The 26,515-nt window shown below is 35.8% G+C and overlaps 1 protein-coding gene across 1 annotated transcript; it reads left to right on the top strand.

Annotated features, from left to right (window-relative positions):
• The first annotated feature begins 7,315 nt into the window (after positions 1 to 7,315).
• On the top strand, positions 7,316 to 8,466 carry LOC113703416 (flavin-containing monooxygenase FMO GS-OX-like 5). The gene is made up of 5 exons (XM_027224773.2): positions 7,316 to 7,390; positions 7,574 to 7,647; positions 7,753 to 7,888; positions 8,016 to 8,159; positions 8,317 to 8,466. Exons 1-5 carry the CDS (start codon positions 7,316 to 7,318, stop codon positions 8,464 to 8,466), a joined length of 579 nt encoding a protein of 192 aa, XP_027080574.2.
• The last annotated feature ends 18,049 nt before the right edge of the window (positions 8,467 to 26,515 follow it).

Below are 26,515 nucleotides of genomic sequence, written 5' to 3'. Positions count from 1 at the left end.
TGTTTGGGCAAGTTGCATGCTTACAACATGATCAACACACACTAAATTATGAAATGTTTAAACTTAAATCATTTTTAGATACAAGTACTAAAAGTTGTAGAGCTTATTATATTAGTTTCTTGCTAGTTTTTCTAGATTATCTATGGGCACTAAAAATAATGGCAGTCTCTACGGAGTGAGTAACAAATGCTAGGAGCAATAAGGGTGGGGAACCACTGTCCCCTCAGCCGAACTTTGACAAAACTATTTGTAAACAGCTACTAGCTAGCTTACAATTTAATTTACTTCTCTTTTAAAAAGCAAAAAGGAACTAGGGTTAAAATATGTTCAAACCGCCCCTTGTTCAGAAAAGATGTTTAATGTATTCCAAATTTTTTAAAAAAAAGAAAAAGAAAATAGAGATGCATATGCCATAAGAATAAGAGATTGAACTTTTGAAACCCTCCCTTCTCCTTCCCCCCGCCCCCCTCTTCCAAAAAAAAAAAAAAGAAGAACTTTTGAGCCAAATGCATGTTTATGAAGAAAAGGAAACAGTTAATTCCACTTAATAGATTGACTAAAGTCATGAAGAAAAGGAAATAGTAAATTCCATTCAATTTCCATTCTCCATCCCCATGATTTCTCCCTGAAAAGTTTTTACTTTCTAACCTTTGAGTAACTTAATTTTTTCACTGATCTAGAAGGTATGTGGTGAGTCGACACGTGTAGAGGAGAAATTCTTCTCCCCAATTAGTAAAAGGAATTAGTTCTCAACAAAATAGGAACATTGTTGTCATGTCAATTAACCATATATGGAATTCTTCACAATGATCGCATGATTAGACACCATTCATGGAGAATAAATCAGAAAAATCTCCTTAAAGGGATTTGCATGATGCCTTCTTTCTCCCCCACTGTCATATTTTGATGAAAAAAAAGAAAGAAAAAGTTCTTGAACATAATCTTCATGTCTAGCTATATCTAGCTTCCATATGATCATTGATGATCGTGTAGAAGTAGCTGCCCAGCAGCCTAGTCTCCTTTTGGTAATCAATCAAATGTTAATGCACGCCAGTGTGGTTTTTGAGTACCAAACCATTTCCATTTGCCACCGGCCGCAAGCAAGGTAGGAAAAGGAGTGCATGAGAGAGGCCTAGTGGGGTGAGGTGGAGGAGAATGACATGTAGTGTTAGGAATTTGTATATTTGCGTTTGTACCAAATGTAATGAAGAGGCCAAGACCAAGTTTAAGATTTCTAGACAGCAGAACCCACAAAAGCCACGCGTGTGCCTCATTCTTTTGATCCTTCATCCATCACTTTATAGTTGTACTCCCACTTCTTGATCAAGTCTAACAATAATAAATGATGTTTATTTGTGAGAACATGAAAAGGAGAGAAAACAATTATGTGCCACATGGAAACTACGTGGCCCAAATCGAGTTACATTATTATTTGTTAGATTTTTTTTTTCACAGGTTCTATTGAATACTTGTCAATATACCTAAATTACACTTGAGTTATTATGCGAATGCACACGTTTACATTCATTGCACCTTTATATTTTTAGACTCTTTCTTGAATTCACTGTACCATTGTGGGCACTCGTTATCCAAACCTTTATTTGTTTTTTACTAATAAATCTAATGATGATAATGAATACATTGTCAGTATATATAAGATTTATTCTTTAAGTTAAGTCATAATCTTGTGCCTCCAAAAACTTAATCAAGTGATTGTGAGATCTTTAATTCGACTTCCTAGTCATCCCATTTCTCTCTTATTTCTTGTCAGTTTTATAGTTTTCCTTGAATTAAAAAAAAAAAAGTCAGCGCATACGTTCATTTTTATATTTTTGAACAAAAGTCCAAATAAAGGAGTAAAAGGGTAATTAAGAGGGAACTAAGTAGGGAGTGTGATCGAACTATGGCGAGCTAAACTCTCAAGGAGACTAAAATTATTTGCTATATTCGATTCTGATCTATTATATATGCATGTTAAACTGTGATGCGCTAATTAGAATTAGAAATTTATGTTCGAGTTTGTACGACTGGCTGGTGTCTACGCAACTACTATGAGGGAAACCAAAAAAGTGTGAGAGAATGGTTGAGAGGGGTAGTTATTATTGTTGAAATGATATGGACAGAAATCTTAAAAGATGCTATATGCTGATGGTAAGAAATGGTGATGATGATGATGATGATTGTTTTATTTAATTCCCAATTATCACTGACACAAAGATGGTGTAAAAGCAAAATCCAACTCTTAGGTTGTTGCAAGTGGACGAATTATAATAATTGGCATCATTGGATGTCTAGAAAATCTACAAAATCTGCCCATTCTTTCCTATATGCTTACAAAGCACGCGCACAAAATCTCATTCTCGCGTAAGCATGAGCCTGGAGAAAAAAAAAACTCATGCAATTATCTTCCAAGCAGATTCTGCAGAACTTATCTCAACTCAGAATTGATGGAGAGATCTTCTCCATCTGCCCATGAATTAACCAACCTTGGCTTCCTCCAATCATCAGAAAGCTAGCATGTGCCCTTGGCCAACCTTACCTCAGTCCTCCCATCACCTCCTAAATCAACCAGTCCCCACATTAGCATCTTTGCTGTCTTGTTGGTCGAGCATTGCTCTTCTTGGACCTAATCAATATGATCGATCACTTTCCTCCTATGTGTGTGTATATATATATATATATAGGTTATATAGCCAAATAATATTAATCAATAGATTACATTGATCCGAGTCTTAGTAAATCTTTTAAAGAGAGATACTTAGTTATCCATATCATTAGTAGTATGATACTTTAATATTTGTTAATAGGATTGCTGTTCTTGGGCCTAATCGATATGGTTTCATTTAGTTCTCATAGCAAGAACAGCAATAGTATAGTGCGTATAGTTTGGATTGTACAAGTGTTAATAATCTTTTGAAGTAAGATACATAATTATCCATATCATTTGTGAAAAAAAAGAAGAAATAAAAGTTATCCATATAATTACTAGCTAGTCTGATACTTTAATTGTCATTCCAAATTCATATAATTTTGCCCTAGTAGTTGGTGGCAGTCACACTACAATGTCAAGTAGGCGATATATGGAGTTCACGCATGTAGAATTGAGAATTGGTCAGATTTTGTTGCATTTGTCATAAGATTTGGTAAATAGTACCATGATAGCATGTCAGAGTCACTGTAACTTAAAGTCACATATCACTACAGATGTTAAGAGATATATGAAAGCATCTACAAATAACGGATGAAAATGCCTAAAATATAGAGATAAGGGATGAAATAATATGATAAACATGGAAAAGTATTGGTTAAGAGTTGTGTGTAAAGTGACAGCCAATCCTATTTTTCTAGTAAATAATAGCATAATGTTGTTTTACCACAAAAGTTAATGTACGCGAATAAAATATTTCTTTTTATGGATAAATCTTTTATACATGCTAACACCACTTATAGTATACAAATTCACTAATCATAGAAAACCACTCCATTAGTCACTATAACTAGCCAAATCAAGATTATGTTGGGTTGAACGTGGTCCAAAATAATTTTGCTTTGAGTAGCCAGGTTCAACAGTTAGCACACATGACAAAACAATTTCGTCCTTTTTGTCCTGCCGAAGCCGTTCCTCGAAGGAGTCGTTAACAAAACAGTTCCCACAGTGTGTTCTGCCTGCCTGGATTTACATATTTTGGGACCCTTCTACCTTCGGCAAGGAAAAAACAATCATTTCCTTTTGATGTTAAATGGAGCGAGCATTGAAAATATGGCTGTCACTCAGGCTCTATGAGCCGGACTTTGACAACTCCAAACTCTTCTGACAAAGTAAATAGAACTTTCGAACTTGCAAATTCAGACCCTGATTAAAAGGTTTGGACTCGACTTATACTCTGATATGAGCTCCGGCCTCAAATTAGGCTGATCCCAAGCTCATAATTAGATATATATTTGAATTAAAGCATGGGTGAATATATTTGAAATTTTTGACAGAAGTGATCAAACTAAAAAATTGTTTTGAAAAGTACAAGTTTCATTCACTACCACGTGTGAATATAAAATTGAAGATTAATTGCAAGTTAGCGCTCACATCGTTCATACAGTGACTAAATTATTCATGGAGATTCAAGCTTGAGATGGCATTGGAAATGACCACAATGGAGAACCTAGAAGTTTAAGGGAAGCAATGATGGAATTAAACTAATCTATTCTATTTGTTTATTTCCTAATTCTTTTAGTTTCTTGTTTTGGTGTCATGTTTGTTTAGTTTCCATGTTAGATTAGAAGATCTCAAGTTAATTCCAAATAAGTTTTTGTTTGCAATTGTATTTGTTTAGAAAGTTCTACAATATATAAATACTACCAGTCTAGTACATTGTTATTTAGAGAGTTGAATTGAGTCAAATTGTGAGAAAGAGGAAAAGCCTCTAAGGTGTGAGTTGTTGTAAGCAAAAAACTATGACTTAATATTGTTGTTGTTGAATTTTGAATTAATAAAATTATTGAATATTGGTTTGTATTTATTCTCCTTCTCTTTCCAACATATTCTTATACATGTTAAAATTGCTTCTATTGTGTGTGTGTCTGTGTGTGTATTTTTGTGCCAACATGTAATTATATACAATATATGTTTAATTTTATGAATTATTATAAATTCACATATAAACTATAAATATTTTTTTATAATATGTGTTGACGAGATTCTGCCATGCACCAAATTTTAATAAAATCTAAATATCTTGGTTTTTGCAAATATACAGATCGTTTATCGAGTATAAGAATATTAGGTGTCGATCTCATTGTCAATTACTGATGGATTTTCGAGCTCCTTCATTATTTAGATTACCACAAATGCAAGAGATTAAATCTACGCTACAAACATGAAATAAAAGTAATTAAAATAGCAATAGAAAACTCCTAGAGTTGTGAAATTCTTCACTACTCTTACAAATGAAATTATCAGTTAATTGAATATTATTATCTTGACTAGTTTTGGCGTTATTTCTTACTATATGTAAAACCTACTCTCGTAATGAATCAACTATACTTATAACTAAACCATACCTACTCTTGTGATTATTAAATTAACTACAAATTCATTTATTCTATGAAATTACATGGAACAAGTCATTAAAATCACAAAGATGCTCCTCAATTTTCGTGAGTGAACTCCCTAAATTTAGCACTTTTTGAACTAGTGTCAAATCCCAATTTTCATTGTAAACTTAGCACCTTAAATTTATCATAATTAATGGTCAGCTAATCATGATTAGAAAAGCAAAAGTGTTACATAACTTGTTCAAAAATATAACTCAAATAACCATGAAAAGATCACATAATAATCATAGAAGTTCATCCACACCCTAAGTATAAAAACTAGCAAAACATGAAAGACATTAAAACAAGATCCAAACTTGTATTATAACCAAATATTAGAATTAATACAAGAAATAAAGTGATAGGAGAAATGTCACTCTTGTCATATGAATTTTAAACTCTCCATCTTCATCCTCAACTTCATCTATACTTAGTTCCATACAAGACTTGGATGAAATAAAGTGTACTAATCTACCCTAACTAATGAACTAAAGAAATTCTAGTAAAAGACTACATTTTGGTGTAGTTTCTCTAGACTCCAAAGTTATCAAGCAAGCTCAATAAAGGCCCTATTTATAGAGAATTAAAGCTCCATACAATCATTTTTCAAGTTGTGCAAATTGTGTCTTGCGATTCCCAAAAGTTGTTTCTCCAAATTTTCAAGATATTTCATGCACTTTCCAGCTGAAATTCGTTCAGAAAATTGATCCATAAGTAGTAGAAAAGAGCTGCAAGTTAAAGTACAACTAGTTCCAGCTGTACTTCGGTTAAAATATGAATACACAAGTTCAAAACACGGGTTAAGGTTACATATTGCCTCCTCTGCATATTTGCACTTTTTTTATGAGTCTTGAACTTTACTCTGTTTTTGCACCAAATTCAGTTGATATTTTCTCGACAATGCAGGCTGAACTAGCTCTTGTACAAAACATAAAAATTTAGGCCTTTGAGTTAACTTTTCAATGCATAAGAATCATCTAATTTAGGATTATGTAGATTGAGAAATAACTAAAATACTCTTCATTGGTGAATCCCCTATTTCAACTTTTGACAACAAAAATGACCAACTATATTTTGACTTTTTGACTAGGAAAACTCATGGACTGGCTTTTGATATTTCATAACAAATGTAGAGATATGTATTATCTGCAAAATGACTCAAGAATCATCTCAATCTGATACTTATATCTCAAGATATAATCAAAATACCAAAAGGTGTCAAAACTGTCAAATATTTCTTCCTGTCACTACAACAAAAATGGCTTTTAACGACATTTAAAAGTGTCAGTATAGATAATTTAACCTGACACTTTATCTATCCTCACACCTAGGGCGAGTGTTGTCCCTTCCAATATGGGGATAGACTCGTACTATTCAACATGTCAAGAAAACTATGCTGTTATAACTTTCCATCTGCCAACAAAAATCGCTTTTCTTGATAATTAAAAGTGTCAGGATAAGTATAATACAATATTAAAATATCGAATTCTATGCTGACACTTTTAATTGTCAGGAGATTTTTTTTTTTGAGATAGAAGCAACCTGCAGGTAGTGCTCCCTGCTATACATTCCGTCAATCAGAAACCCAAAGGACTTTTAAAATTATCCCAAAGAATAGAATGCATATAAGATAATATGCTATGATGCAAAAATCTAGAAACATCAAACTTGAGTAGTACCGTGATTATGAGAACTGAAAATGCCAACTCCCATAAGCAAGAGGAGATTTGTCATCATGTTTCATACATCAAAAGCAGAATGCAAATGAGACTAAATGATATACAAGCCAACACACAGTGGAAAATCTCAGAATAAATGCAAGCGCACATTGTTTATAGCAATAACAATTCGCACTCCAGCTGCTTTGGCATGAGCAATGGCCTCTTCTGTTTGAGGTCGAATTCCATCATCAGTAGCAACTACAATAACAGCAATGTCTGTTACTCTGGCTCCACGAGCTCTCATTGCTCCAAATGCCTATCCAACCATTTTTACAGTTATGTTAGATAATTCATCTTGACAAAGGCCTTTTAAGATATGTCTGCAAAATCTCCAAGAAGAGCATTTGACATAAAAATTTAAAAAAAAAAAAATTGCATGAATAAGCAGTTAAAAGTTAGAACCACTGGTCTAGGGGTGTCAAGGAAAACACAAGTCTGTGGCTTGCCATCAAAAGGTACTTGTACCTTGTATGCCCCCATGCCTTGAGTAATTCCACCTGCTTCAGATGCTGCCACCTACAGTAGGTTGTCTAAGATTTAGTTCCCAGCTATTCAAGTATCATAACATAAGACAGAATAAGGTACTTCTTCTAAAGTCATCAAATGATAATGGCATTACAAATAATGTACCTCAACGTGAACATCAATAAAAATAATCGATTCATACCTTGCTTTTCCTGATGTAATCCAAAAGTGTGGTCTGCCAACCCAAAAGAAAACCAATAATATATTAGCTAAAGATTGTTATGGGACAATAAATCTAGAATGACTCTCCTAAAGATCAATTAACTGGAAGCACACAAAATGCTCATAGGCAACAATCAAATAACAAAGAAAGGTAAAATTATTTCATGCGATGAGATCATAATGACTTCAAAAAAGGTCCATTAACTGGCGATTCTAGTTGACGATTTGCAATAAATCATTATTCATGTTCTTTAAGGTACAAATATCACTTTCCGTTCCTTGAAATTAATGGCATTGTAGCTGTGGATGATAACCGTGTGGGGCCACTTTACAAGCATATTTTTCCTCCAGCTTTAGCACCATGGCTTTCATTCGTTGGGTTGCCGTGGAAGGTCTTTTGCAAATATTCCATGTTCTCAGTTTATGAACTGTTCTGGTTGATAATGCATTTAATTGATAAAAGCAATTTTTTTTCCCTTTGACTGCTAGGTTGTACCTTTCCCCTTGTTTGAATTTCAGAGCAAGTGGATAGCTGGTACTCTGTGTGGTCGGCTTTCACTTCCTTCTCCCAAGGAGATGATGGCTGATATTCAAGCTTTCTACTCATCAATGGAAGCATCTGGCACTCCAAAGCGGTATACTCATAACATGGCTGGTTATCAGGTAGAAAATGCTCACCTCCTGCTGATTTGATTTCGCTGCAGCTCTTCATTGTCATCTTTCACCAGTGTGACCCTCTTTGCACTTGCTTTTCCATGGACCTAGGCTAGAGTTTTTAATTTCTGCCCAACTCAACTGATGCGTTGTTTTATATCGCCAGTTCGAATATGACGATTGGTTGGCTGCTCAGTGTGGTTGTCTGCGGACTGAAGAATGGAGAAAGCAGATGTATGTTGAAACTTCCATGAGAAAGAGGTCTCAGCCTGAGACATACAGAGACCAGTGGGAAGATGAACACTTGGTCAGATAGGCACAAGCTGATTTTTCACAGTACTTTTCAAAAGTTCCCAGTAGCTAGATATCAAAATCACCATTCTAATTGGTTGATTTGTTGATGGGGTTTGTTTATTGTTTAATCCTTGATTTTCTCAAAATCATATAGACTGGTGAATAGTGGCAACGCAGTGTCACAAGTCTGTAATTCTCATGAACGTAACACTTGCAACCTAATAAGCTGAATAAGAGGACTAGATGTTACATTTTTTGTCCAGCTAATGAGAATAATACCTTGAACTTTATTTATATTTTCATCTTAAACTCATTAGCTAAATGGGATATATTGTAAAGAACAGTATCAGTTAAAAGACTACAAAAAGATTAGCATCAGTTAAAGGAAGAAAAAGCCATCTACCACAGCTTGTTCTTGCACCACAGAACAAGATATTGTCCACAGAATGCTGCTTTTGGTAGCTAGGCTTAAACCGGTAATGTACTGTACAAAAAGGTGTGCACCAGCCATAAGTAATCGTCAACTACATGATCACTGACCCATAAGTAATCTACCAAAATCACAATGCCAAACAAAATAAGAATGACTTAGCACAAAGCCCCATTATACAACTATTAGAACTCAAAGCATCATACACCATTTTTTATTTTCGCCACACAACAGAAACCTCAAACTATAAAACAGGAAAAAAAATCAAATTTAATTCCTAAATCAGCTCTTTAAAAAATCCAAATAGCAATTTTTAACTGAATCCCAACTAGATTTTCAACAAAGATTATTGAGGCATTTCATCAAACATGTCGAAGGCTATTACTAATTCTACACAAAAAACTCCATTTCCTCTTTCCCTGTCCTCTTTTAGCTTATAAACCTCTGAAGTGCTATAATTTATAACCATCACATGCCTATAATAGCACAAACTTGGTCAAAATTTTGAGCCAAAAATAACTATAAAACAACGTTCCGCGTACAATTTCAACAAATAGGGGGAAAAACACATACACACACAAAGATGCACTGCATATCTGTGCAACTACAGGAACGCAAAAACCACAAATTTGAAGTAGTAAGTGGGCTTTTGGCTTACCTGGACACCTTCGGAAGCGGTAGAGACGGGGGAAGAGGTGAAATAAGAGTCAAGGGTAAGAAAAAGGAAAATAGCGAGACCGAAAAACGAGATTGCCATTAGTAAAAGTAAGCCAATGAACCAGGAAGTTTGCCAAAAGGGCAAATTGAGATTGGACTTGGAAGACAATTCTCGATAAACTATTCGAGTCGGGGGAGAAATTTGTCGAGCCGAATTTGAAGAAGAAGATGATGATGACCTGGAAGTGGGTTTCCTTCGAGAGAGATTTTGTTGCTGATGCTGCTGTTAGCTGCCTGAGGGAGCCACGGTTGAAGCTTTATGGAAACTGCTGCTTGGCTGCTACCCATTTTTCCCACCAACTACATCGGAATCTGACAACAGAGAGAGGGGGGCTGGAAATGGTGGAGCTGGAAAATGAAAATTTTGAGCAAGTGTTTTGAGTAAGTGTTTTGGCCGGCAGAATGAAAATTTTGAGTGTTTTAGAGCGAATGAATCTTCCACCAAAATCAAACGATGCCGTTTAGTGTCTTTCTTTTTTTTTTGGTATATCTCACATTTTTCTCAAGTGTCATGTTAGATAGTCTAAAGGCACATTATTATTTTTATATCTAATAAAATAAAAAAAATTAGACTATATATTATTGAATTGCTAATAAGTGTCATGATAGGAGTGCTATAATGACACAAATCAACAAGTGTCCTTACAGGCATGTCAGAAAACGCCATTTTTGTTGTAGTGTGTATACTTGATTGCATTTTATTTTTTGAACATTTTGCACTTCATATTCTCTTTAAATCACTTCAAATCATCAATAATCATTCAAATATATTCTCAATTCACTCCATATGATGATTGAATCGTTAAATTTACAAAAACATGAAATTTTCTCCACTTTAATTCATAGAAATGCAATTTTTCATATTTAAACCATAAATGCATAATTCACTAGAAATCTAGTTAATTAACTATAAAAAATTAATAAAACACACCAAAAATAAATAATAAAACACATTAAATAATCAAAATACACACTTATCAAATTTTCCTGTATTTGAATTATTGCTTGTCCTCAAACAATAAGAAACAATTATCCAAAACTTTGAAATAAAACATGTGCAAGATTGAAACTCAATTTCTCAAAACAAGGCAAATCACCATTATGCAATCATTTAGTTAATGTCAAGAACTCAAAATATCAAGTAAAGAAGAATCAATTATACCATAATTTTGACTAGTTTAATTCAATTTCTCATCTTCACTCAATTCCACAAGCAAGTGACTGGTATGGTTAAATAACAGCTTCCTAATTCCATAATCATCTCTTTCTCAAATTCAAAGAGGGATTTATTCATGTAACATATCTAAATATTTACTCAAATTGTGAAAGTGTCTTTTGACGCGAAGATTGATATTATTAGATGAAGATCGCCAATTACTCAACACTTCACATTCTCAAATTACTGTGCTTATTCTTAATTCAAGTACCGTTTTACTTAAAAGTCGACATTTGTAGATGAAAACTCCCAATTATTAAGCATAAGAACCATTGGAGTAGAGATTCAACTTTTATTCATTTTTTCTTTTCTTTTTTCTACATTTTTCTTTTTTCTTTCTTTTTTTAAAGTAAAAATAATAATCATTTCCAAAAAAGAATAATTGTGACAACCCCACCTTCCCTAAGGCGAACCAAAGGGTTTGGCGGACCGCCTACCCAGCTCTAGCCAGGACTCGATCGCTCTCATCAAGTGAAATAAGATATAACCTCAAGACTAAACGAAAAACAATTCCCAAATTTGAAACATATACTGTGAGATCCTGATTCGTCCTTAATTTTGAATAAGGATTATTAGTGCTAAATTTTGCTATAAAATTTGAATTTAAGGATGATGGTAATTCTTTACATGTGATTTTGCTTTTAGAATAAAAAAACCTTAATTTGGAATTTTATTAAAACCCTAATGGATTTACACCTTTGATATTTTTACATAAAACCCTAGTTTACGTATTAATCATAAGTTTATGTGGTAGTAAATATTATGCATGCTAATGTATGTTTTCGTATGAGTAGATATTGGATTCGATTTCTTTTATAAAGGTTAAGTAGGATTAGAAAGCTACAAAGTCTTACACTAGTAAATTCCCTAGCGTTTTGCTAATTAAACAACCTTAAATTGGGTTTAAAACCCTTAATTTAGCTAATGTTAAAAGATTGTGGTTTAGTTGCTTTTATGTGGAATAAGGAATAATTAAGGATGGGTGATTAAGATAATAAGGTGATTAGTGAAATGATTAAGTGTGACAAAGTATTTTGGATTAGAATAAGTTGTATCCTATGGAGTTAAGTGCAAGAGTTCCAAACATTTGTGGGCAAGAGTGTGAGAAAACAAAAAGGAAGTTGCAAGGACTAGGAAGTGAATAATCATCTTTTATGTGATTGGTTGGTGGAAAATATTTACTAATGGTCTTGACTAAGTATTAATTATAGAACATCCAAGAGAACACAAGACATAAACCAAATCAAAAACTAAAGAGAGAGAGAGAGAGAGGGAAGACCGAGAGAGTGAGAGAGCAAGAGAGGGGGGATATTTCCTCCACAATTTTTCAAGTTTCACCATTAATCTTGAGCTTGGAGCCTAGAACAACAACTTTGGAACTTGATTGGGGTGGTTTGATCATCCACAAAGCTTATTTGAAAGGTAAATCATCTCTCTTTGAAAGGTAAAGTTGGGTGCTTGAGTTGTGAAGCCATGAAAGTGATGTTTCTTGTTGAGGATATGAACTTGTATGGTTTGTATGGTGTTTATGGTGCGGTTTAATGGTTTATGTTGTTGATTTCTGGTTGCTTAAATTTCAGTTGAGCTATGTAGAATTAGGGCTTTTGGTCTCATGAGCTATTAAGTTGATTTGGTTGGTTTTGAGCTTGTAAATGGAATCCTTGATATCTTAAATGCGCTTGTATGTTGGTTTTTAGCAAAAATCAGATTTGGTTATGAAACCCTAATGAAAAGGGAAATTAGTTTGGTTTAGTTGGAACTTGGAAAGTTAAGGTTTGATTGATTAGGGTTTTGAAGTTAGTAAAGAACTAGTGGAATTGGAATCTAAATGGTGGTTAGTATTTGGTAATTTTATGATAATTTGCGGAGAAAATCTCGGACCATTGTTAGGTCTTTTAGAATCTGATATATGTAATATTATTTGGTATGAAATTGGTTAGAAGACTTGTATAAGAATGAGAGAAACGGATCACACGGTTGCAATATACAAAACCGGCAAAACTGGAAACAGGGCAGTCCACAAATCCGAATTAGGCTCTATTTTTATTTATGCTGCGTGCTGATTTAGAAGCTACTCAAAACACGAAAGTTGTAGCTTCTTAAGTCGTTGTTAATCCTGCAGAATTTCAGGTCAAACGGAGGTGTGTAGGCTGAATTATAGCCAAAACCCTCACTCAGCTTTCAAATTCTGGTTTGGTCACATTTTGTAAATTAGCTTCTGACCATGCTCAGTTTGCATGGATAACGATGGAACTAGGTGTTGGTGTCTTCATAAGAAATGTAGAGCTTTGTTTCAAATTCAAAACGGTATAAAGTACATCCAAATTTGAGCTTCGTAACTCCCTTTATAGCCAAAACAAGATCGTGAGTCAGAACTGCCTTGAGCACTGGACAATTCTGACAGGTAATTTGGCACTCATTTTTCGTTCTGTTCTGAGTTGGTCCAGGTTTTGGCCAAAACATAAAAGTTTTATCCTTATGTCTTAGCTTTCCAATGCCTTTGGAATTTCTTGATTTGGGTTTGTAAGCTGTGAGTTATGGTCTGGCAAACATACCCTGTCTGTCACCCTAAAGTGCAAACTTCTGGCACTGTTTTCCATACTTTCAACCTATTTCTATTCATATCCGGATTTAGATGTCTTCATGAAAGTTGTAGCCTTTTCTTTTAGTTTCGAAACGGTATCTCATACACTTTAATCCGACATTCCTAGCCCAACTTATGGTCAAAACAGTTTTGGACAGTAACTATGCCCATTTCCGTTTGCCGATTCCGCACATGCATGTGCCAATTTTGCCGTTTTGCTTAATTTACGCACTTTAGTAGTTATTTGTGTGATAATATGGCTCAACCTTCTGCTACAGGCGGTGACGGGCTGGACGGAGCCGGTGGGGCCCACTAGCTGGCGACTTAAATTCATTTCCGTACTTTCTCTCGTTATACTTGCTCTTTAGGTGAGTAATCAGGGTTTCTGTGTAACTCAATACTAATATGAGTTTACTATGAAAAATGGGCACTTAGGCGAGAGCGTAATTTATCGCACTCGATCTAAACCCCATTAGTTGCTCTTGATACCTGTGAAATATGATTTTGTGATTTGTTATGGAGCATTTATTGCTTGTGAAACATTTGCGGAGTATTTATTGCTTGTGACGCAATTTGGGAGCATTTATTGCTTGAATTAGAGCATTTATTGCTTGAACTACGATTTTAGAGCATTTATTGCTTGAAAAATATTTTAGAGCATTTATTGCTCATGACTTGAGTTGAGGCTCATGGTCTCTCTATTTGGGATCCTTTAATAGAAGTGAGCTGTGTGGCTCAGGATCTCAAGAGTTAACCAGTGATCAAGCTCGACAAATGAGTTAGCTTGGGAGCCGCCCGTATCCTTACCATGTGGTGTTACTTTTCTGCTTTTGCTTTGCTCTCACTGTGCAAATGTTGACATGTAAAAATTATATTTTTACCCCTGGTTAGTCACTAAGCTTCTAGCTTACCCCCTTTTCTTTTATTTTCCTTAGCAGGGCCGACGCGGGGAAATTTTGGCACCATCACTAGTATAGTTGGGTTTTATTTGTAATTACCGAATAGTTAATATGTTTTTCCCTATTATAGTGATCCGTGTAAGGACCCTTCTTAGGGTCTACTATTTGATTTTGGTTATAATCATAAGGATGTAATGGTATAGGTAGTTACTTTTGTGGATGTAAATAGAACTCTTTTGCCGATGTATATAATGTGAATAGTACTCTTTTGCCGTGTGAATAGCTTTTATTTGCTTTTGCCTTCAAGTCCTGGCGCGAGTTGGGCAAGCGACCCGCTAAACCCTCTGATTTGCCTTAGGGGAAGGTGGGGTCGTCACAGTTGGTATCAGAGCTTAGGTTTCAGATCTTTGTAGTGCATCCGAGATTTCAACGTTTAGGATGCCGGACTGTAGGGTACTTAGCTATTAAGGTAAATATTGAATGCTAGGATTTTGATATTGGACTTTTGTAATTTTCCCATAAGGCAAAGTAGGGATTGAGTTGATTGCACTTGGAGATGGCCAGTCCCAGTGTGAATCGACTTGGTTCTTACTTAATGTTGAAGTTAGCTATTTGGATCTATTCTTTAGGTTTGCACCCTAGGGCCACCAGGGCAGTGCTGGTGGATTAGGTGGGCTCCGCAGGGGAGTTGCGTTAAGGCCGTTGACTCGAATTACTTTGTTGTCCTGTTGATTTGTTTTGAAATCGATGTGTTCAGTGTTTTGGTACTAACTGCATTTTGGCTAATTTGTGCATATCTTTGGCGTAAACCTGTATATGCATGTCCAAAAATTTTGATCATTTAATGTGTTTTATATGGTGTTTTATATGGTAAAATTTTCAAAACAAATGGAAGCCGGTGGTCGAGGTGGAGGTAGGGGACGAGGCCGAGGCCGAGGAAAATGTAGGGGATAGAGACTAGAACCCGAAAGGGTAGAAAATGAAAATGCGAACCACCAAACTGATAACCAAGTAGCTACAGCCATACAACGGATGGCAAATTTGCTAGCATGAATGGTGGACCAACAGGGTCAGGGTCATGGGAATAATGCCGAAAACCCTGAAAATAATCCGAGCAATCACGAGGGAGTGGACCGTGCCTTAGAACGGTTCCAAAAATTTGCACACCCGAAATTCATAGGTGGACCTAACCCTGACTTAGCTGAGGGATGGATGGACCGCATGATGGATATATTCGCTGCGCTCGGGTATCCAGAGGAACGGCAGGTATCTTTTGCTGTCTTCCAATTTGAGGGACCAACCCGAGCATGGTGGAATGTAATAAAGGCTAAGTGGGAATGAGAGCAGACCCCCTGGACTTGGGTCAATTTCACTCGTGAGTTTAACGAAAAGTATTTGCCACCGATTGTTCAAGAAAGGCGGGAAGAGGACTTTATCCGCCTGCGTCAAGGGCCGTTAAGTGTGGCAGAGTAAGAGACACAATTTACCAAACTCTCTCGTTTTGCTCCAGAGTTAGTACTAACAGACCGAAAGAGAATTCGTCGGTTTGTCCAGGGGTTAAACGTGAAAATACAAGAAGCACTGGCGGCTGCCCAGTTGGATACATTCAGCCAGACCCTGGAAAAGACACAGCGAATAGAGATGGCAAGGAGTCCGGTGAAAGCTTTCCGTGACAAGAAGAGAACACCATCTGACACCTATACCTATACTGGTGGGCAAAGCTCGGGAAGCGAGCCACCTAATAAGAGGAGAAAGGAAACCGATGGTACACGACCAGTGGGGACTCCGAATCAAGGTAAAACAAGGGAAGATCAGGCAGCAAAAGGGCCCTAAAGTGGTGTCTCACATGGGGAATCGATGTTCGGAACCAGAAAAGTATGTGATGTCTGTGGGGCCACTAACCATACAGAAGATTCCTATTGGAAGAAAGAGAAAAATCGGCGATGTTTCCGATGTGGTAGCAATGAACACCTAGTTGCTCAGTGCCATCAGAAGCCGAGGGGAGGAAATAAATCAGGGACAAAGGGAACCATTTTTAGGCCGATCAGGGACACCGAAGGTATGAATTTCGAGGATGAAATTCTTCTAAGAGGGGGAGGTTGTGAGATCCCGATTCATCCTTAATTTTGAATAAGGATTATTAGTGCTAAATTTTGCTATAAAATTTGATTTTAAGGATGATGGTAATTCTTTACATGTGATTTTGCTTTTATAATCGAAAAACCTTAATTTGGAATTTTATTAAAACCCTAATGGATTTACACCTTTGATATTTTTACACAAAAACCCTAGTTTACATATTAATCATAAGTTTATGTGGTAGTAAATATTATGCATGCTAATGTATGTTTTCGTATGAGTAGATATCGGATTCGATTTCTTTTATAAAGGTTAAGTAGGATTAGAAAGCTACAAAGTCTTACACTAGTAAATTCCCTAGTGTTTTGCTAATTGAACAACCTTAAGTTGGGTTTAAAACCCTTAATTTAGCTAATGTAAAAAGATTGTGGTTTAGTTGGTTTTATGTGGAATAAGGAATAATTAAGGATGGGTGATTAAGATAATAAGGTGATTAGTGAAATGATTAAGTGTGACAAAGTATTTTGGATTAGAATAAGTTGTATCTTATGGAATTAAGTGCAAGAGTTCCAAACATTTGTGGGTAAGAGTGTGAGAAAACAAAAAGGAAGTTGCAAGGACTAGGAAGTGAATAATCATCTTTTATGTGATTGGTTGGTGGAAAATATCTACTAATGGTCTTGACTAAGTATTAATTCTAGAACATCCAAGAGAACACAAGACAAACCAAATAAAAAACTAAAGAGAGAGAGAGAAGGAAGGCCGAGAGAGTGAGAGAGCAAGAGAGGGGGGACATTTCTTCCACAATTTTTCAAGTTTCACCATTAATCTTGAGCTTGGAGCCTAGAACAACAACTTTGGAACTTGATTGGGGTGGTTTGATCATCCACAAAGCTTATTTGAAAGGTAAAGTTGGGCGCTTGAGTTGTGAAGCCATGAAAGTGATGTTTCCTGTTGAGGATATGAACTTGTATGGTTTGTATGGTGTTTATGGTGCGGTTTAATGGTTTATGTTGTTGATTTCTGGTTGCTTAAATTTCGGTTGAGCTATGTAGAATTAGGGCTTTTGGTCTCATGAGTTATTAAGTTGATTTGGTTGGTTTTGAGCTTGTAAATGGAATCCTTGATATCTTAAATGCACTTGTATGTTGGTTTTTAGCAAAAATCAGATTTGGTTATGAAACTCTAATGAAAAGGGAAATTAGTTTGGTTTAGTTGGAACTTGGAAAGTTAAGGTTTGATTGATTAGGGTTTTGAAGTTAGTAAAGAACTAGTGGAATTGGAATCTAAATGGTGGTTAGTATTTGGTAATTTTATGATAATTTGCGGAGAAAATCTCGGATCATTGTTAGGTATTTTAGAATCTAATATATGTAATATTATTTGGTATGAAATTGGTTAGAAGACTTGTATAAGAATTAGAGAAATGGATCACACGGTTGCAATATACAAAACCGGCAAAACCGGAAACAGGGCAATCCACAAATCTGAATTGGGCTCTATTTTTATTTATGCTGCATGCTGATTTAGAAGCTGCTCAAAACATGAAAGTTGTAGCTTCTTAAGTCCTTGTTATTCCTGCAATATTTCAAGTCAAACGGAGGTGTGTAGGCTTAGTTATAGCCAAAACCCTCACTCAGCTTTCAAATTCTGGTTTGGTCACATTTTGTAAATTAGCTTCTGACCATGCTCGGTTCGCATGGATAACGATGGAACTGGGTGTTGGTATCTTCATAAGAAATGTAGAGCTTTGTTTCAGATTCAAAACGGTATAAAGTGCGTTCAAATCCAAGCTTCATAACTCCCGTTATAGGCAAAACAAGATCGTGAGTCAGAACTGCCTTGAGCACTGGACAGTTCTGACAGGTAATTTGGCACTCATTTTTCGTTCTGTTCTGTGTTGATCCAGTCTTGGCCAAAACATAAAAGTTTTATCCTTATGTCTTAGCTTTCCAATGCCTTTGGAATTTCTTGATTTGGGTTTGTGAACTGTGAGTTGTGGCCCGGCAAATATACCCAGTCCGTCACCCTAAAGTGCGAACTTCTGGCACTATTTTCCATACTTTCGACCTATTTCTGTTCAGATCCAGATTTAGGTGTCTTCACAAAAGTTGTAGCCTTTTCTTTTAGCTTCGAAACGGAATCTCATACACTTTAATCTGACATTCATAGCCCAACTTATGGTCAAAACAGTTTTGGACAGTAACTATGCCCATTTCCGTTTGCCGGCCGTTTCCATTTCCGTTTGCCGATTCCGCACATGCATGTGCCAATTTTGCCGTTTTGCTTAATTTATGCACTTTAGTAGTTGTTTGAGTGATAATATGGCTCAACCTTCTGCTACAGGCGGTGACGGGCTAGACGGAGCCGGTGGGGCCCACTAGCTGGCGACTTGAATTCATTTCCGTACTTTCTCTCGTTATACTTGCTCTTTAGGTGAGTAATCAGGGTTTCTATGTAACTCAATACTAATATGAGTTTACTATGAAAAATGGGCACTTAGGCGAGGGCGTACTTTATCGCACTCGATCTAAACCCCATTAGTTGCTCTTGATACCTGTGAAATATGATTTTGTGATTTTTTATGGAGCATTTATTGATTGTGAAACATTTGCGAAGCCTTTATTGCTTGTGATGCAATTTGGGAGCATTTATTGCTTGAACTAGAGCATTTATTGCTTGAACTAGAGCATTTATTGCTTGAAAAATATTTTAGAGCATTTATTGCTCATGACTTGAGCTGAGACTCATGGCCTCTCTATGTGGGATCCTTTAAGAGAAGCGAGCTCTGTGGCTCAGGATCTCAAGGGTCAACCAGTGATCAAGCTCGACAAATGAGTTAGCTTGGGAGCCACCCGTATCCTTACCATGTGGTGCTACTTTTCTGCTTTTGTTTTGCTCTTACTGTGCAAATGTTGACATGTAAAAATTATATTTTTACCCCTGGTTAGTCACTAAGCTTCTAGTTTTCCCCTTTTCTTTTGTTTTCCTTAGCAGGGCCGACGCGGGAAAATTTTGGCACCATCACTAGTATAGTTGGATTTTGTTTGTAATCACCGAATAGTTAATATGTTTTTCCTTATTATAGTGATCCGTGTAAGGACCCTTCTTAGGGTCTACTATTTCGTTTTGGTTATAATCATAAGGATGTAATAGTATGGGTAGTTACTTTTGGGGATGTAAATAGAATTCTTTTGCCGATGTATATAATGTGAATAATACTCTTTTACCGTGTGAATAGCTTTTATTTGCTTTTGCCTTCGAGTCCTGGCGCGAGTTGGGCAAGCGACCCGCTAAACTCTCTGGTTCGCCTTAGGGGGAGATGGGGTCGTCACATATACTTACATTCATATCCATCTCAAACAGAAATACAATCCCAATTAGAACAAAAGTTTTAAGTTCTTACTACATCCAACCTTATCCAAGCACTAGCGCGAGAACAATAAAAAAATAAAATTTCAAAAAACTATACCAAGCTAGTCTGTACAGGACTCACGCCCTCGCTCGCATCCCCTGTAAGGAAAACAAAGCTAACGGAATGAGCTAAAAACCCGGTGAGGTTCCATACACATAGCCAAATAATTAAACAAGGACATTAATCATGTAATAACAAATAATCCAGAAAATATTTACAATATAAAATAATGATAATACATTCATTAAAAGGATACATGCTCACGTATAGCCCTTCGTTCATTCATTCCACCAATCATTTCCTTATTCCTCCAGTATTAAAAATAATTTCATTTGTAAGTGAAAACCCGTCCATTGTTCTTGTCATTCATTCATTCATTTCATTTTCCCCTTACTGGACACTGGCCAGTCTCCACCAGATTTCGTGGTCATACTCGAGTATACCAAACATTAACCCAGGGTCACCAATCGCCTGACCGAATCCACTTCTGGCTCGAGTCGACCAGCAACGGAGGGCAAAGGTCCAGTTCGGCCAAAAGGCTTACATTGATGTACAAGTAGCATTTAAACATTTAATCATTATAAATTTTACATTCATTTAGGTCGAGTGCGATAAAGTACACACTCGTCTAGTAAAATTCATTTTTAGAAATCATTGAAAACATTTAACATTTAATCCAACATTCACAAATAGTCACATAGTCACAACAATCTACATAGTCATTGGAAACATAACGTACAAAGAACACTCACCTATTTAAGCAAAATAACGTCCAAAGTTTCCTTCCGGATAATACCCTCAATCACCAAGGAACCCTAATAATAACCAAGAGAAAATATTACAGTTAAACTATCCAAAGTTTAGGTGAACCAAAGAAAATCCAAATAACTACTAGTACAAAGTATAAGTATAGTTTTGGAAGTGAAAAGAATACATTTAAACCAAAAAACATGAGTAAAATATTTGTAAAACTTATGCTCGCTCGTAAAACTTTAAAATCTCCATTTGAGTCGAAGAAACGAAGAAACGTATTTCTATTAGTCATAAATTTCATTTTTCCAAGGGTACAAGTTTCAGCCAGATTCTAACTTATATACCTCTAATAAAGAAGACTTGAATACCTTAAATGATTCAAGTTAGTTTCATCCTCAACCCTTACTCAAGTCTTGAGTACATCTACCTAGCCCTCGAGTGCAAATTTAGGTAATACGCCCTTTGTGTTTACGTATTTTTCAACCATTTATGCTTCATTATTTTACTTAATTAGCTCCCAAAATCACACACAAAAAATTGCATTACAATAGCCGTTCAATAGGCTAAAAGTCATTCCATTACAAAATCAAGCTAGAAAAGTGATCGAAAATAAGGTTTAAGGTAAAGAACAAAATGACAGGTTTGACATCTCTTAGCGTATTTGTCACAACCGAAGCTACGCTTATAGGATTGGGGTACAATTTATACCGTTTCGAAGCTAAGAGAAAGGGTTACAACTTTCATGAAGACAACTCAACCCGGTTCGGATTTTCTTTGGTTCACCTAAACTTTGGATGGTTTAACTGTAATAATTTCTCTTGGTTATTATTAGGGTTCCTTGGTGATTGAGGGTATTATCCGGAAGGAAACTTTGAACGTTATTTTGCTTAAATAGGTGAGTATTCTTTGTACGTTATGTTTCCAATGACTATGTGGATTGTTGTGACTATGTGACTATTTGTGAATGTTGGATTAAATGTTACATGTTTTCAATGATTTTTAAAAATGAATTTTGCTAGGCGAGTGTGTACTTTATTGTACTTGACCTAAATGAATGTAAAATTTATAATGATTAAATGATTAAATGTTTAAATGCTACTTGTACATCAATGTAAGCCTTTTGGCCGAACTGGACCTTTGCCCTCCGTTGCTGGTCGACTCGAGCCAGAAGTGGATTCGGTCAGGCGATTGGTGACCCTGGGTTAATGTTTGGTATACTCGAGTATGACCACGAAATCTGGTGGAGACTGGCCAGTGTCCAGTAAGGGGAAAATGAAATGAATGAATGAATGGCAAGAACAATGGACGGGTTTTCACTTACAAATGAAATTATTTTTAATATTGGAGGAATAAGGAAATGATTGGTGGAATGAATGAACGAAGGGTTATATGTGAGCATGTATCCTTTTAATGAATGTATTATCATTATTTTATATTGTAAATATTTTCTGGATTACTTGTTATTACATGATTAATGTCCTTGTTTAATTATTTGGCTATGTGTATGGAACCTCACTGGGCTTTTAGCTCATTCCGTTAGCTTTGTTTTCCTTACAGGGGATGCGAGCGAGGGTGTGAGTCCTGTGTAGACTAACTTGGTCTAGTTTTTTGAAATTTTATTTTTTTATTGTTCTCGCGTTAGTGCTTGGATAAGGTTGGATGTAGTAAGAACTTAAAGCTTTTGTTCTAATTGGGATTATATTTTTGTTTGAGATGGATATGAATGTAAGTATATGTTTCAAGTTTGGGAATTGTTTTTTGCTTAGTCTCGAGGTTATATCTTATTTCACTTGATGAGAGCGATCGAGTCCTGGCGAGAGTTGGGCAGGCGGTCCGCCAAACCCTTTGGTTCGTCTTAGGGGAAGGTGGGGCTGTCACAGGTGGTATCAGAGCCACTTCGCGTGGTCTCTACGCGGAGTGAGGTTGGGTCAAGTGGTGTTATGGTCCTGAATTCGTGAATAAGTATGAAGGACTAAGTGCTCTTTTGAGCATAAGTTATGAATCATGAATTGTTATAAGTCTTAAATCTCTCTCATGGTACTTGAAGACAATAGATATGTACGTCAGGTAGGAATCTCGATTGTAGATAATTTAGTCTTGGAACTGGCCAGATTGAGTGGTGAATTATTCAGATTCTTGTACCCGAGTAAGTGGGAATTGAGGGCAATACTAAGGACTTGTGATCTTTATTGTGGGGAACAGGAATGGGTTAATGTTTGGTAAGAGTAAGTGCTAGGGGTTAACGGACATCTAGTTCGGATGGTAAGAGAAGTGAGAGATGGGACGGGGAATATTTTAACCGAGTGTGGAACGGTATGTCGTGTTTTCTTTTGTTTTACTTCTGTATTGTTACCGTATGTATTTGGCTTGTGGCATGTTAATACTTACGTGTATAGTATTTGCCATACTTGATTTTGTTTTTGTTCAACTTGATATGTAGCTTTGTGAATTTGGTGTGTTATATCTTGTTGTTTTAGTCAATTTACTTTGTTACATACTAAATCACCTTTTGAAAAAAAAAAGAGAGAAAAAGGGTATGGAGGGGAGACGTAATCGCAAACATGGAGCTAGTCGGGGCTGTGGGGTTAGGCAAGTTCAAGAACCAAGAAATGAAATAGAAACAGCAGCTGAGCAAGATCGTGGGCCGAGGGTTGAGGTAGGAGACCAAGTAACGACGGCGATCTAACAAATGACAAATATCCTAGCGCGATTGGTAGATCAACAAGATCAAATGCCAGTGAATCAATCCCAAAATTCCGAGATATGAAGGGATAGGGCTCTGGAGCGGTTTCAAAAATTTGCACCTCCTAAATTCCTTGGAGGACCTGATCCAGATGTAGCTAAACAGTGGTTAGAGGCAATGATTAACATCTTCGCAGCCTTGAACTATACGGAGTAAAGACAGGTGAATTTTGTTGAATTTCAATTCAAAGGACTGGCTCGAGCATGGTGAAATGTTATTAGGGTAAAATGGGAGAGAGAACAGACTGCATGGACATGGGTGAACTTTATAAAGGAATTTAATGAGAAGCATCTCCCACCTTTGGTCCAAGAAAGAAGAGAGGATGAGTTTATTGGATTGCATCAGTGAACCCAAAGTGTGGCTGAATATGAAACTAAATTTACTAAACTGTCTAAGTTCGCTTCTGAATTGGTGGTTACGAAGCGAAGGAGAGTAAGACAGTTCATACAAGGTTTGAATTTGGAAATTCAGGAAACTTTAGTGGCGGTTCAAGTTAATATTTTTACGGAGGCTTTAGAGAAAGCTCAAAGAATTGAAGACGCGAAAGCACAAGTAAAAGCTTTCCAAATGCGAAAATGATGTGCATCTATTAACCTACCTGAGGAATCTAGAGAAAAGATAATGCCTTCTAAAATGCAAAAAGTGAACCATTTACCTCACCCACCATGGACATTAGGAGCATTAGATGAGCGGTCTACAAAAGAAAGTCAAATAGGATCAGAGGAAATTTCTCAAGAAAGCCAAAAAGTGACTTCTCACTTGGCCTGTGGATACTGTCGGAAGGCAAATCACACTGAGGATGATTACTGAAGGAAAGGGCGAAAGTGTTTGATTTGTGGGAATAGCAATCATCAACTTAGCAATTGTCCGAAAAAACAGCCACTAGAGAATAGTACTCAATAAGTGGGTGGAACCAAACCGAAACAAACTAATGAAAGAGGGAACCAAACAAAAGTACTAGCACAGGTATATGCCGTAGACCGGCAACAAGCTCCGGGATCATTTGAGGCAACGAAAGGTAAAAATTTCGAGGACGAAATTTTTTAAGGAGGAGAGAGTGTGAGAACCTGAAAATTTTCATATTTTCTAGGCATTATTTTATTTTTGCTTACATTTTTATACTTGCCTTTAAAATATTGAATTTCCTATGCATTTTTATAAGTAAGTACAGTTTTAAATTATTTTCCTAGCATAAGTTAGTGTACATTAAAATTGAAGAGCATTATAGATGTGAGACCAGCTAGTGGGATAAAATTTTGGTGACTAAGTGAGTTTTGTACTAAGTGATATTATTATACAAGGTGCTAGAAGATAATTAGAGGTTTGTTATATGATGTAACCATTGGAAGACAAAGGATTAGAGAAAACACTAGAAAGGCCAAGTGTCACTACATCATTGGAGATTGGACTTTGATCTAATTTTCTTCACTTTACTAAAACAAATTTTGACCCAATATTTCCTCCATTTTTCTTCTTCTTGGCCGGCTGTTTTGAGGAGAAAAACAAGAGAGAAAACTCCATTTTCTACCTCACTTGCTAGCTTGGATCTTGTGTTTTAGCCAACCAAATTTAAAACTACTCCATACAAGTGATTACAAGGAAAGTTTAAAGGCTTTGGTGGAGTTATTTTGGAAGAGGAAAGACTAAGTTACCATTTTTCTTGAGGTTACAAGGTATTTTTGGCTAGCAACTTTTCCCTACTTTCAATATGTGCAAACTAGAAGCTTATGGTTGAGATTTTGATAGTTTCATGCAATATTTCATGAGTTGAGGTAGTGATATGAAAATTTTCAGTTTTATGGTGTAATTTCTGCTCACATGTGAAGTGTAATGGTTGGTCATGATTTACTAATTTTGATGTATGGAAAATCTTGTGTTTAGGTGCTAGTTTACTTTGCCTAAAGAAATTTCTGTTTGGGTTACATTAATTCCAGCTTTAAGTTTTTGTACTATCCTATTCTGACCAGTTTCATTCGGTGGAGGCCGAATTGGGCTTAATTAAAAACATGAAAGTTGTAGGAAATGATATTTTATAATTGCCTGTAAAATTTCAGCTCAACTTGAGCACTGTATCACGTGAAATGACGAAAATATCCTTGACTGCCATAGGTAGAGTTTTGTGGACAGTTTTGACATTTCATCATTCTGGTCTCGTTTTTTCATCTTGATTCGTATTAAATCAGCAGTTGGCCAAAACACGAAAGTTGTAGTCTTACGTTTTAGCTTTCCAACGCATTGAAAATGCCTCAATCGGACTTGTGTAACCTGAGTTATTGTCATTTGAACCCAGTGCTATTATCCAGCCTGATAGTAAAATTCTGGTTCTGTAAAGGCAAGTATAAAAATGTAAACAAAAATAAAATAATGCTTAGAAAATGTGAAAATTTTCAGGTTCTCACAATAATCATAGGAAGAGTATTGCAATTATTGACCATATTTATCACTCAACCATGCAAAATTAAGTAAAAAGAAGAAACTTCATCGATTATGCAAAATTTAGACATAATTTTCTCCACTTTATAAAATATACTTTCCTAAAATGTAAAAATGCTAATCACGTAATAGCTATTTGAAAGTTAAAAGAGAAATGAAATTTTTAAGTCACATATATTTATTTCAAAATTAAAAGAAATTTGAGGTACTAATGGTGTGGAACACATTGCTCTTTGAATTAAATTGAAAAATTTTGGGGCAATTGTTCAATTTTGGACAAGATTTTGAAAAAATTTTCCTTGTAGGATAAAACTCCTAGCCAGCAAACCAAATTTTGAAAACTTTCAAAGCACAATAACATTTTCAAGCACTAGTGATTATTGCAAGTATTGTGTAATGTACGTTGCTGTAATCCATTGCTCTTGCAATTAGGTGTCAAATGTTACTACTTGTTGTTACACCGTGTCAAATGGAGGACATTCGTCTAAAAAAAAAAGCACTAGTCCAATTTTCCAACCAACAAATCAATCACATACAATGCATATAATCTCAATTCTCCCCCCCCCCCTTTACAATTAAAATACACATTATCCTCAACGTGTAAAAAGAAAAATCAAGATAAAGAAAGAAATACTCCCTATTAATATGATTGAAGTGTTCCAACCATGAAGTTCCATAATCCATTATTTATTTATCTCCAAATTCTTCATGAATTCCACTTGATACCATTAGTAATAGAAACCTAAAAACAAACACGTTAAGACAACTAGTAAGGTTCAAATGATGCATAAGACACAAAGGC

This window comes from Coffea arabica, chromosome 8e, assembly GCF_036785885.1.
Source record: "Coffea arabica cultivar ET-39 chromosome 8e, Coffea Arabica ET-39 HiFi, whole genome shotgun sequence".
Lineage (NCBI taxonomy): Eukaryota > Viridiplantae > Streptophyta > Magnoliopsida > Gentianales > Rubiaceae > Coffea > Coffea arabica.
The sequence above is the reverse complement of the archived record's forward strand: the minus strand, read 5'-3'. Positions and strand labels throughout refer to the sequence as shown.